The following is a 12047-nucleotide window of genomic DNA, read 5'->3' on the forward strand; positions in this document are numbered from 1 at the left end:
AAACTTATCCTTCATTGTGCAATCCCTACATCCTTCATCCCCCATTAAAAACTGAATCCCTCCATTCCTCATCCTTCCATCAAATTGAGGGATAACTTTTTTATGGGGAGATGGTGCAGGGATGAATTGTTTATTTTTATATTAAAACCAGAAATTATATGGGTTACCGCTATTTGTTTTGTTGAAGAATTCCTTACAAAATGTTTTGAACATTTTATAGCCAGATAGGTCTAATACAATTATTTCTAGACTATGCCCAAGAAATCTTTTTCTTGACATTTGTCTCATATCAGAATTTCTCAGTCACTTCTAGTTTAGCTGTCCCCCTGTAATCTATGCTAGATCCTGGATATAATATAACGTCATAACAAAAATGTATTTCTATTATTATACGGCATAATGAACAGCTGCTAGTTACAAATATGCCAACTTCAAAAATGACGAAAACTGTCAAAATTAGTTATTTTTTATGATATGGAAAAGGTTTATATCCAGGTGTCAATCATGAAGATCGAAGAACGGCCTATTGCTTCTCGATTCTATGTCCGTTAGCTTTTGAAAGAAAACAATTGTAAAACATACTATAATTAGAAAAAAACTTTTTGTACATTCACTGATAAAACTAACCTCCCCTCCCCCTCTCCTATCTTAGAGCTTGGATATATTCTAGCGTCACAAAAAAAAAATATTTCTTATTACTCGGCATTATGAACAGCTTTTAGTTAGAAATATGCCAACTTTAAAAATGATGGAAACTGTCAAAATTAGTTAATTTTTATGCATGGAAAAGGCAATATCCAGGTATTAATCACATAAATTGGAGAATGGCCTATCGCTTCTAAATTCTTTGTCCCGTTAGCTTTTGGGAAAAAAAACGATTTTGAAGGATACTTTTATTCACAAAAAAAAATTTGTACGTTTAGTGAAAATACTAAAACGTCAAACTTACCCTCTCCTCTAGAACTTTAAAGATAAATTATGTTCTCGTGTCTATATTTCTTTGATTTAACATCATTTTCAGACACACTCGAGTTAAACTTGAAGGGACTTTGAAAATTAAAAGATAGCCCTTTTTGGGTACAAGCATAGAATTGAAAATACTGAGAAGGAAAAATGTTACGAAAACATTTCTTACTTCATACTATGCAGAAAAATTGTAGTTAACACATTTAGGATTTTCTTCCTCTGCATTTTACTCACCAACATCCCGTAACATGAAAATATATAACCAAAATTATATATTTTTCCTGAATTTTGCCAGAGACCATTCTTGTTTCAACCTGGTTGAAATGTGCGGGGAGTCCGAATCAAAACATGCATTTATTAAAAAAAGTTCCGAAAATAAATAAAAAACAAGTTTTTTAAGCTGCAAGTAAGGAGCAATATTAAAACTTAAAACGAACAGAAATTATTCCGCATATAAGAGATCTGACCCTTCCTCAACGCCTCACTCTTTACGCTAAAGTTTTCTTATTGTTTTAAAAAGTAGAGCTGAGAGACAGAGTCAAACTCTTTCTCTCAAACTCTTTCTTGCGGTAAGTAAAGAGCTAGGCTTTGAGGAGGGGTCAACCCCTTTTATATACGGAATAATTTCTGTTAGTTTTCAGTTTTAATGTCGATCCTTACTTGCAGTTTAAAAAACTTGTTTCTTTTTGTTTAATTTCTTAGTGTTTTTGAATTAATACATGTTTTGCTTTCAGCTCTCCGCACATGAATAATTAATACAAAAATTTGCATAATAATTCTATTTAACCTTAAACAAAAGCAAAGTTCATTGTGTGCAGCTTTTTCTTAATCAAAATTTCTGCAATGATTTTTTTATGAGCATTTAGTTTTAAATGTGGTATTATAATTCTGAAGAAAAAACTATGGTACGGTAACATTATATTAACAAAACATTATCATGCATATTATGACTAAGAAGCTTGTTGCAAGTGTATTCTTTTTTGTTTTATTTGATTATCACTCCCAATAATCTTCGTTGGTTAAAAACAAGAAAAATTTCAAATTTTGTTATTTGACAAATTTAAGCTATGAGAAGCTTAAAAAAAACATGAGTAACCCCCTATTTTATTTTGTGAAGTTACTTTTACATTTTGTGATGTAATAATTGGAAGAAACTTTTAATAAGCAAGTATAGATAGATAGATAGGTGTATTTCAAAACCCATGGGCCATATACACACAAAAATATAAATAAATAACAAACAAGCAAGGAAATTAGCAACAGTACGAACACGCACAAAAAACAGAATTCAACGCAAAAAGTGCCTAATCTAACTACAAAAGAAATTAGTCATATAAAACTTTTTCTTCTTATTAAGGATTTATCTATATATACTCCCACTCGAAATATTGTGGTTGGGTTACTATTTTGTAGAATACCCGGAAGCATCAAATTAATCCCATGCAAATAAATTTCCCGTAAATCCAAGAGCACCGGGCATTTCCGGAGAAAATAATTCTTGTCTTCATCATCATCTTTACAAAGGGGACAAGCATACCGCCTATCAGGACCAACTATCATTTTATTTTTGTCGAACGTTTTTTGCCTTTTCTGGATTGGAAGACAATTCGCCCTAAGCTGAATCCAACGACGTAGAATCATAGCCGGTAAATTAAATTTAAAATAAACTTCCTCTCCAAAACTAGGTTTTGCCTGATTATAATGTTGTAGGGTTGTAGAATCTAAAACCAGCCCTTGCCAATGCTGAATTTCCTGACTCTCTAATATAAATCGTACCTGGCTTTCTAAATTTATTGGTACATCACTAGAGCAAAGACCATTATTCCATAAATAAGGCATTCCTACTTTTTCTAGTAATGATTTAATTTGGGATGGCCACGAAGTTTTTAAACCACATTTCAACATCTCTTCATATGCCACTCTTACTAGTCTATCTTCATTACTCTTAGTTAACTTCAACCAGAATCTAAGCATTAAAATATACCTACGTAGCTTTAAAGAAAACAGGCCCATATCACCTTTCAGAATCTGTGAATGAGTTGTCTGATGTAGACCAAACACTCTTTTTATATATTAAATAAAAAAACAACTAGTTTTTTTAACTGAAAGTAAGGAGCGACATTAAAACTTAAAACGAACAGAAATTACTCCGTATATGAAATGGGTTGTCCCCTCCGCGTCCCACGCTCTTTACGCTAAAGTTTGACTCTTTGCCACAATTCTACTTTTTAAAACAATTAAAAACTTTAGCGTAAAGAGCGTGGGACGTGGAGGGGACAACCCATTTCATATACGGAGTAATTTCTGTTCGTTTTAAGTTTTAATGTCGCTCCTTACTTTCAGTTAAAAAAACTAGTTGTTTTTTTATTTAATTTCTGAACGTTTTTGAATTAATGCATGTTTGATTTTGGCTCTCCGCACATAAATTATTGAAATGAAATTAGTATATTAATTTTTTTTTTTGGCTGAATGGCTTTCTCTTAGTTTTGATCAGACGATTTTGAGAAATAAGGGGTGGGGAAGGAGGCCTAGCTGCCCTCCAATTTTTCGGTTACTTAAAAAGGCTACTAGAACTTTTAATATTCAACGAACGTTTTTATTAGTAAAAAATATACGTAACTTAAGAATTAACTTACGTAACAAACTTTTATATTCTTATATTTTTATTATGTGTACGAGGGGGTTTGTACCCTCGTTAATACCTCGCTCTTTACACTAAATCGTAAGTTTTGTCCCAACTCTTTAAGAATGACCCCTGAATCAAAAAGGCCGTAGAATAAATAGTTGAAATCACCAAAAATATTTTAGCATAAAGAGCGAGGTATTTATCTCGTCCTAAATACCTCGCTCTTTATGCTAAAGTATTTTTAGAACCCCTCATATGCGTAATAATCTCTGTTCGTTTTAAATTTCAATGCTATTCCTTACTTTCATTTGAAAAAACGTTTTCATGTTTATTTTTTCATTGTTTTTTTATAGTAATGCTAGAAAATCCTGCGCCCTTTTCATTGAATTTTTCTTCCCCCATGACATATTCCTCAAAGGAAAGATCCTCCCACAAAGCCCTCTCCCATCAACCCCACCCCCCAAACCAAAAAATCCCCATGAAAACGTCTGTACACTTCCCAATAACCATTACTATATGTAAACATTGGTCAAAGTTTGTAACTTGCAGCCCCTCCCTCAGGTTTTGTGGGGGAGTAAGTCATTCCCAAAGACATAGTTATTATGGTTTTCGACTATGCTGAACAAAATGGCTATCTTAAAATTTTAATCTGTTGACTTTTGGAAAAAAATGAGCATGGGAGGGGGCCTATTTGCCCTCCAATTTTTTTTGGTCACTTAAAAAGGACACTAGAACTTTTCATTTCCGTTAGAATGAGCCCTCTCGCGACATTCTAGGACCACTTGGTCGATAAGATGACCCCTGGGAAAAAAAAAACAAAAAAAAAAACAAATAAACACGCACCCGTGATTTGTCTTCTGGCAAGAAATACAAAATTCCACATTTATTAGATAGGAGCTTGAAATTTTTGCAATAGAGTTCTCTGATATACCGAATGCGATAGTGTGATTTTCGTTAAGATTCTATGACTTTTAGGGGATGTTTCCCCCTTTTTTCCAAAATAGGACAAATTTTCTCAGGCTCGTAACTTTTGATGACAAAGACTAAATTAATTGAAACTTATATATTTAGAATCAGCGTAAAAATTCGATTCTTTTGATGTATCTTTTAGCATCAAAATTCCGTTTTTTAGAATTTCGTTTACTATTGAGCCGGGTCGCCCCTTACTACAGTTCCTTACCACGAACTGTTTGAAAAGAAAATAATTCGGTATTTCGGGGCTTCTGACATTATTACTCCTTTGCGGAAGTTAGGCTCAAAATTGAAAAAGGATTATATTTTTTCTCTGGGCCCCTTCCACCTCTTAGTTCGTTTATTTTCCCGTTAGTTTTCACCTGTTTTCGCTTGATAGTTGTGTTATCTCTTAGCAGTTCTTTCGTTAGTTGAGTTATGGTTGTGGTATATATGTTTTATCGCTCGTATAGTTGTGTTATTTTCAAATTATACTCCATAATAGAGAGGCTCCGAACACCCAGCATTGTATGTTAAGCTCTTAATTTGACGTCTTTTTCTAACGTGACCACATTCGTCCTGCGCCCTTTTCATTGAATTTTTTCCCCCATGGCATATTTCTCCAAGGAAAGATCCTCCCATATAGCCCCCTCCCTCAACCCTACCCACAAAACCAAAAAAAATCCCCCTGAAAACGTCTGTACACTTCCCAATAACCATTATTATATGTAAACACTGGTTGAAGTTTGTAACTTGCAACCCCTCCCCCAGGGACTGTGGGGGAGTAAGTCATCCCCAAAAACATAGTTATTATGATTTTCGACTATGCTAAACAAAATGGCTATCTCAAAATTTTGATCCGTTGACTTTGGGAAAAAAATGAGCGTGGGAGGGGGCCTAGATGCCCTCCAATTTTTTTGGTCACTGAAAAAGGGCACTAGAACTTTTCATTTCCGTTAGATTGAGCCCTCTTGCGACATTCTAGGACCACTTGGTCGATACGATGACCCCTGGGAAAAAAAAAACAAAAAAAAAAAAAAAAAAACAAATAAACACGCACCCGTGATTTGTCTTCTGGCAAAAAATGCAAAATTCCACATTTTTGTAGATATGAGCTTGAAACGTTTACAGTAGAGTTCTCTGATACGCTGAATCTGATGGTGTCATTTTCATTAAGATCCTACGACTTTTAGGGGGTGTTTCCCCCTATTTTCCTAAATAAGGCAAATTTTCTCAGGCTCGTAACTTTTGATGGCTAAGACTAAACTTGATGAAACTTATATATTTAAAATCAGCATTAAAATGCGATTCTTTTGATGTAGCTATTGATATAAAAATTCAATTTTTTAGAGTTTTGGTTCCTATTGAGCCGGATCGCTCCTTACTACAGTTCGTTACCACGAACTGTTTGATTATGAGCTAATACATTGAACAAAATAACACAAATGTTTGAAATTATTACAACATTTTTTTATTTAGATTAGCACAAGCATCCGAGTGATTATGTGAATCTGAACATGTCTTTACTTCAAAACAATGTTTTTTCCATTTAAGGGATTCGAGTTTTTATAAGAAGGGTACTAAGAGAATAAAGAGAAAGCAAGATAAAATAGAATTTTATAAAGATTAACATCATTTGTACATTATGTTTTTTGACAATGCAACCAACGACGTTTAATTATTTTCACTCTAAAGCCTTGTCATTTATTCATTCATAGTAGTTTCGTTTGTTTTAAGGCTGAATTACTCATACGAATATTTTTTCTTTGCATTTTTTGCTCTAATATGACTATTTCGTTTCTTTGAAACATTTCTTTTTTTGGCATGCTCCTTCATTTAAAGTACCTCAGAATACGACCTGTGGTATAGAACCAATCTGCTAATTGTAGGTAGGCAATGCCAAGGTAACCTGCGGTTTCTGTGTCATTATTTTCAAGATCGGAATTCTGAACAAGTTAGACCGGATTTCCAAAAAAGAACCGACATGACAAGAAATAACGTAAGCATGCATGCTTAATATGTTTGACCTGTTGAAAATACCATTGCTTTAACACTATCCCAATGATTAATAGTTATCGACAATGTCCCCGTTTTAAGTGCACTACTAACAAAAAAGGACGCGTTTTTTCAACTGAAAGTGAGAGGTACATTTAAACCTACAACGAACACCTTTATTTGAGGGGAACTTCCCCTCCTTCACTCCCTGCTCTTTACTCTAAATTTTTATAGTGGGTTTAAAATAATTTTCAATCCTGTGCAACTACTCTTGTCTTTAAGCAGTAGTTTTTAAAATATCAGGGCAATAAATGAATACTTAGGGTAAAGAGTGAGGGGTTGAGGAGGGGGCAGCCACTATTTTTGTTTGTTAATGTTTTAATGTTGCTCCCTATAAAAAAGTGCTCGTCAATTTTCGTTTCGATTTTTTTAAATGCTTTAGTGTTTTTCAGCACAAACTAAATAGATTGCTTTAAGTCTATCAGTGCTCATTTTCCAGTGCTCCTTAAGACGAAGTCCATCAAAATGATCAATATAAAGGGGGATAGAACACAACCCTGATTAACTCCTGATTTAATACAAAACCAGTTGCAAACCTCATTTCCTACCTTAACCGCAACAGTATTATTCTCGTACATAGCACAAATCACTTTAATGTATTTTTCTGGTATACCATATAACGATAAGACCTTTGTTAACACTCTTCTATGATCAGAATCGAAAGCTTGCTCATAATCGATAAAACTGAGGACCAAAGGTTTTTGACAACGAGGGGACTTTTCAATTATTAACCTAAGAGTGAAAACTTGGTCAACACATCCTATACCTTTTCTAGAACCGCATTGTTCTTCCCTTAAAACTTTGTCTACAGCATCTTTCAGTCTAAAAAGTATCATATTACTCAGTAATTTGCTACCTACAGAGACCAGACTAATGCCTCGATAATTACGACACTCACTCTTGTCACCTTTCTTATACAGTGGTTTAATTAAGGTTTTCCTAAAATCATTGGGTACTTCCCCTTTTTCAAAAATCATGTTCATAATCTTCAGTAGCTTATTCCTAACCTCAGAGCCACCATATTTAAGAAACAGAGCCACCATGGTTAAGAAACCATAGTTAATCATACTATCAGCACCTGGAGCCTTATTATTTTTTAATCATTTTAGTACTGTCGCTAATTCTTCCTCACTAAACAAGTCTTCCTTCACATCCAAGGTATCACAAACTTTTTCATTTTCATCTATATCTTTTCTTGCAACTGTATCTCGGTTTAGCACATTCTCAAAATGTTCCACCCATCTTTCTTTAACTTTTTCCTTATCACTAATTGTGGCCCCATTTCTATCTTTAACTGGGACTGGTCCAGATTGGATACTCCCTTTAAATTTATTAACATGCAAGTATAATATTTTACTATTATGCCGTCTAGCCGCATCTTCCAGATCCTCAGCAATTTTATCCATGGCCTCCACTTCACATCTCCTTAGTTCATATTTTAATGCTTTCTCCACATTCCTTACATTCCTTTTGTTTTCATACGACCAATCACTCAGATAATTCTTATACAAACCCCTTCTACTCTCTATTAAAACTAAAGCTTTTTCACTATCCTAGTTGCAGTCTTAGCACTCTTTCCTAAGACACCATCGGCAACTTCACGAATTGTTTTTCTGAAATTATTCCATCCATCTTCCACATTGTAAAATTTTAAACTCTTAAGTTTAGTATTCAGCTGTTCTTGGAAATTATTTCTCAAATTTTCATCCTGGAGACTACCAACATCATAACTTTCCGGGAGGAAAGTAAAATTAAAAGGAAAGTTTTATTAAAACTAAAGCTTTTTCACTATCCTAGTTGCAGTCTTGGCACTCTTTCCTAAGACACCATCGGCAACTTCACGATTTGTTTTTCTGATATTATTCCATCCATCTTCCACATTGTAAAATTTTAAACTCTTAAGTTTAGTATTCAGCTGTTCTTGGAAATTTTTTCTCAAATTTTCATCCTGGAGACTACCAACATCATAACTTTCCGGGAGGTAGTTACCCTTCCGAAATTTCAGCTTTAAATTAACCTTAGACACTACTAGATGGTGATCTTTACTTTTAACATCAATAACAGCACTCCTATACACCCTAGTATCTTGTATTGATCTTGCTAGTCTCCTGTCTACAATAACATAATCAATAAGGTTCTTACCATCACGTGAATACCATGTCAACTTACGGGCCATTTTGTGAACCAACACCGTATTGGTTATAACTAAGTTGTTATACGTTCAAAATTGCAAAAGCCTATAGGCATTCCTGTTTTATTTTCCTACACCAAATTTACCTAAGCTAGGATACCATCTATCCCTATTTCTACCAACCTGAGCATTAAAGCCTTCTAGCAAAAACACCATATTTCTACTTGGTACCCTGTCTATTTGCTCCTGTAACTGTAAGTAAAATTCATATGAGTCACTAGTGGTGCCCAAATCACTCTTTCTTAAGCAGCCTTATTGCACTATTTATTATAACCAGGGCAATGAATGAACAAAACGCATGCATAGTCACAAAAAAGCTACAAAAAAAGACGTAGAGATGAACAAAGGTAAACAGTACGCGATTATTCAAAAACAACATTTAAACGCCAACTGAAAGGGAAATAATTCGACCTGCAAGCCACTCATCTAGAACCTTTGTGAGTGCCGGACCAAACTTTTTTAACGCCGAATTTGACTCTTGTTTGACTGACAATACCACTACAGTGCTTTGTTGGAGATTCAGATTTGAAAATTTTAGAACAAGCAAATTTTAATTTGCTTATGAATACTTTACAGGCCATCTCGAAATTAGAAAATTTCCCAAAAATTGGGACATCCTTATCATTTTCAAATCAGGTAATTACGTCTAGCAACTTGTGGCAATTACTTCTGCCAACTTCGGTCACTACTTCTAGCGATCGTTTTCCGGTCTTTTTAGAGCCCTGGTTGCAAGCTGAAAAGCTGCAAGAGTAGGAGCATGGATATTTTAAGAAGGCAGGTATTGAAAAACGGAGTGTTTTGAATTCAAGCAATTTTTTGCGTTCTTCAAACCCTTCAAAGAAGAAACATTTTAAAACTGTAAAAGGTCAAACTTTGACATTTTTTCCTTCTTTTGTCATAGTTTTGGTAGGCTGATGGTTGCGACTTTTACACACTATGTAAAAACTAATTAGCATACATAGTAAATTCATAGTCTTGGCTCGCAGTGGCATTATTATAGAGGGACTAAAGCTATATTCCTTCCTGTAAAATCAGGCCCAATAAATCATATAAATATACCTCCCTCTCATCCCAAAAATCTACAATTACAGCTAACCTGTATTTTTGCACTGATGTACCCAAATATCTCGCTTTTGATAAGGCTCTCCCCTAAAAGATATTGTACCACTTATTTGTTTTCAATTAATCTCGGGTCTTAACCGCTGCGACATCCAGTGTCAATCGTAAAAGTCCCCGGTATCTTTTCACCTGAAACTAGTTTCATTTAGGAGAAAATAGCCTGTATTTTCAAATATATATAAATAAGGGCTTCTTTAGTATACATTATCAGTTGAATCTTTCAGTCGAAGTTGGTTGTTCTCCAAAAAATTTGTAATAATGAAATATGTGAGTAGCCTATTGCTGTCATTTTAATTTGTAGATTAGTTTTTGTTAGGAGCTTTGCAGCCAACGTGAAATTCATGAAATTCATGTTCGAAAATTTTTGAGGTATCAATTATTTCAAAGTAACATGGTTTAACCAAATAAATGAATACAATTATAGCAATTTACTTTATTAAAACTGAAATTTTAATGAATATTTGAGATTTGAACAACAATGATAATTGAGCTTATTTGGATGCAAAATAAATCATGTTAAAAAAATATGTTGATTTATTCAAAGCAAGTGTAGTTTTATCGCATTTACCGTGGGTCAGTTAACTAATATGTATATTTCTACTTTACTTGGCAATATTTTTTTTAATAATGAACTAATGTCCCTTTATTTTGATTTTTAGAAAATTGCTTTCATCCCATGTCTTTCGAATTTTGTCTCTCAATTTTGTCTCGTTTCAGCAGGCTCTTTGAAATGTTTGAATGTTTGGAATTTCTTGAATTAAAATGCTTTACTGGTTTCTCTTTAGCATAGAGGACTTTAACAGCACCGATTTTATTACATCCTATTTTTCCTTTTTTCGCTTCTTGTAATTTAATCTGGAAAGTTAAAATTGACGAACCTGTTAAAGAAAGTCTTTTGAATAATTTATCATTTCATCTTCTTACCTGCTGGTATTCAATAGATTATTGACACATTTTATTCTAAAGCCGCATTTTTTTATTGGATTTTTAGTTTCTTATATAGCTGTCCTATGTAATAAATCCCCAAATCAAATTTTAGAACTCAATAAAAATTTCATCAATTAAAATTTGTCACCATTTTCTCTATAGGCTCTATCCAAAATCTGAAATAAACAAAGATGGGTGGTAACTTATTCAAGAAAAAGCTTTTTAAATTTTTGATGCATAATTGATATTCCTGTTGAATTTGGCAATAGAACTTACAAATCCTTACATAACATTCATATTGAACTTTGCTCTTGATTTTTCTTGTTGTTCTTTGTGTCTTTGCAGCATTAGTAGAATACAGATCTCCAAAGGATGTATACACATTTTAAGATATCTATAACATTCCTATCTATATCAATATAAATACTTTTTTTCTAGATTCTACTTGTTGCCCTTTATGTCACTGCAGTATTAGCCAAACCAAATAATCCAAAGGAACCAGCTATTGATTTTCAAGATATGAAAAGAGGTTTAACAGCTAACAGAGGTGATCTTCCCTTTGACGATCCTAGTTACAGGCTGAGAAGAGAAGCATCTGAATTGGAAGTTCCTGTCGAAGAAGATCTGAAAGGAGCAGAAACACACCACTATAGTTATTATCCTTATCATTATTATAGTCATTACTACCCTACATATAGTTATTCATATCCATCATATGGATACGCTCCGTACAGTTATGGTCACAGACGGTATTGGGGCTAGAGAAAAGGAAGTTTTTAAGCTACAAAAGTTTTGTACGTAATTTATTTTTAAATTAAATGTTTTTACACCCACTTAGTATTGTTTTAGCGGTTTATTCTATTGTTCATTATTAGTATTAGAGATGTATTTTTTGTTGCATATCAAATTTATAGAAAGAAAGTAGTGTTTTCAAATTAGTTTGAAAAGCAACAAAAAAAGAAATAACAAAACTTATTATATAGGATAAATCTAGTTTTTCCAACACTATGAGCAAAATTAAACAAAAAAATCTTCTGCATATTGCCACCCTCCCTGGAAAGTCTTGTAAATAAATTCTAGGTAGATATTTCTAACTAGCTTTGGATAAAGAAGCTGCTAAATTTATCCTTAGAATTTACATTCATTTGGTCCCACCACAAGCCATAAACAATACTAAACGCCAATCAAAGGCTTTCAGAGACCATTTTCTAG

At 33.5% G+C, this 12047-nt stretch overlaps 1 protein-coding gene across 3 annotated transcripts in view; it reads left to right on the forward strand.

Moving 5' to 3' along the window:
• LOC136032128 (uncharacterized) overlaps positions 1 to 11668 on the forward strand; it is a 112589-nt gene extending 100921 nt beyond the window's left edge. The window contains exons 1-2 of one of the 3 annotated variants that reach the window (XM_065712302.1): positions 6513 to 6542; positions 11274 to 11668. In XM_065712302.1, the coding sequence (XP_065568374.1) occupies positions 6528 to 6542; positions 11274 to 11597 (339 nt within the window). In that variant the 5' untranslated portion in view covers positions 6513 to 6527 and the 3' untranslated portion in view covers positions 11598 to 11668. Of the gene's footprint in view, positions 1 to 6512; positions 6543 to 10081; positions 10176 to 11273 lie in introns of those variants that run through there. The other 2 variants (XR_010618650.1, XR_010618651.1) reach the window with 2 other exon arrangements.
• Positions 11669 to 12047: the final 379 nt, after the last annotated feature.

The sequence above is a fragment of the Artemia franciscana genome, chromosome 10, assembly GCF_032884065.1.
Source record: "Artemia franciscana chromosome 10, ASM3288406v1, whole genome shotgun sequence".
NCBI classification, from domain to species: domain Eukaryota; kingdom Metazoa; phylum Arthropoda; class Branchiopoda; order Anostraca; family Artemiidae; genus Artemia; species Artemia franciscana.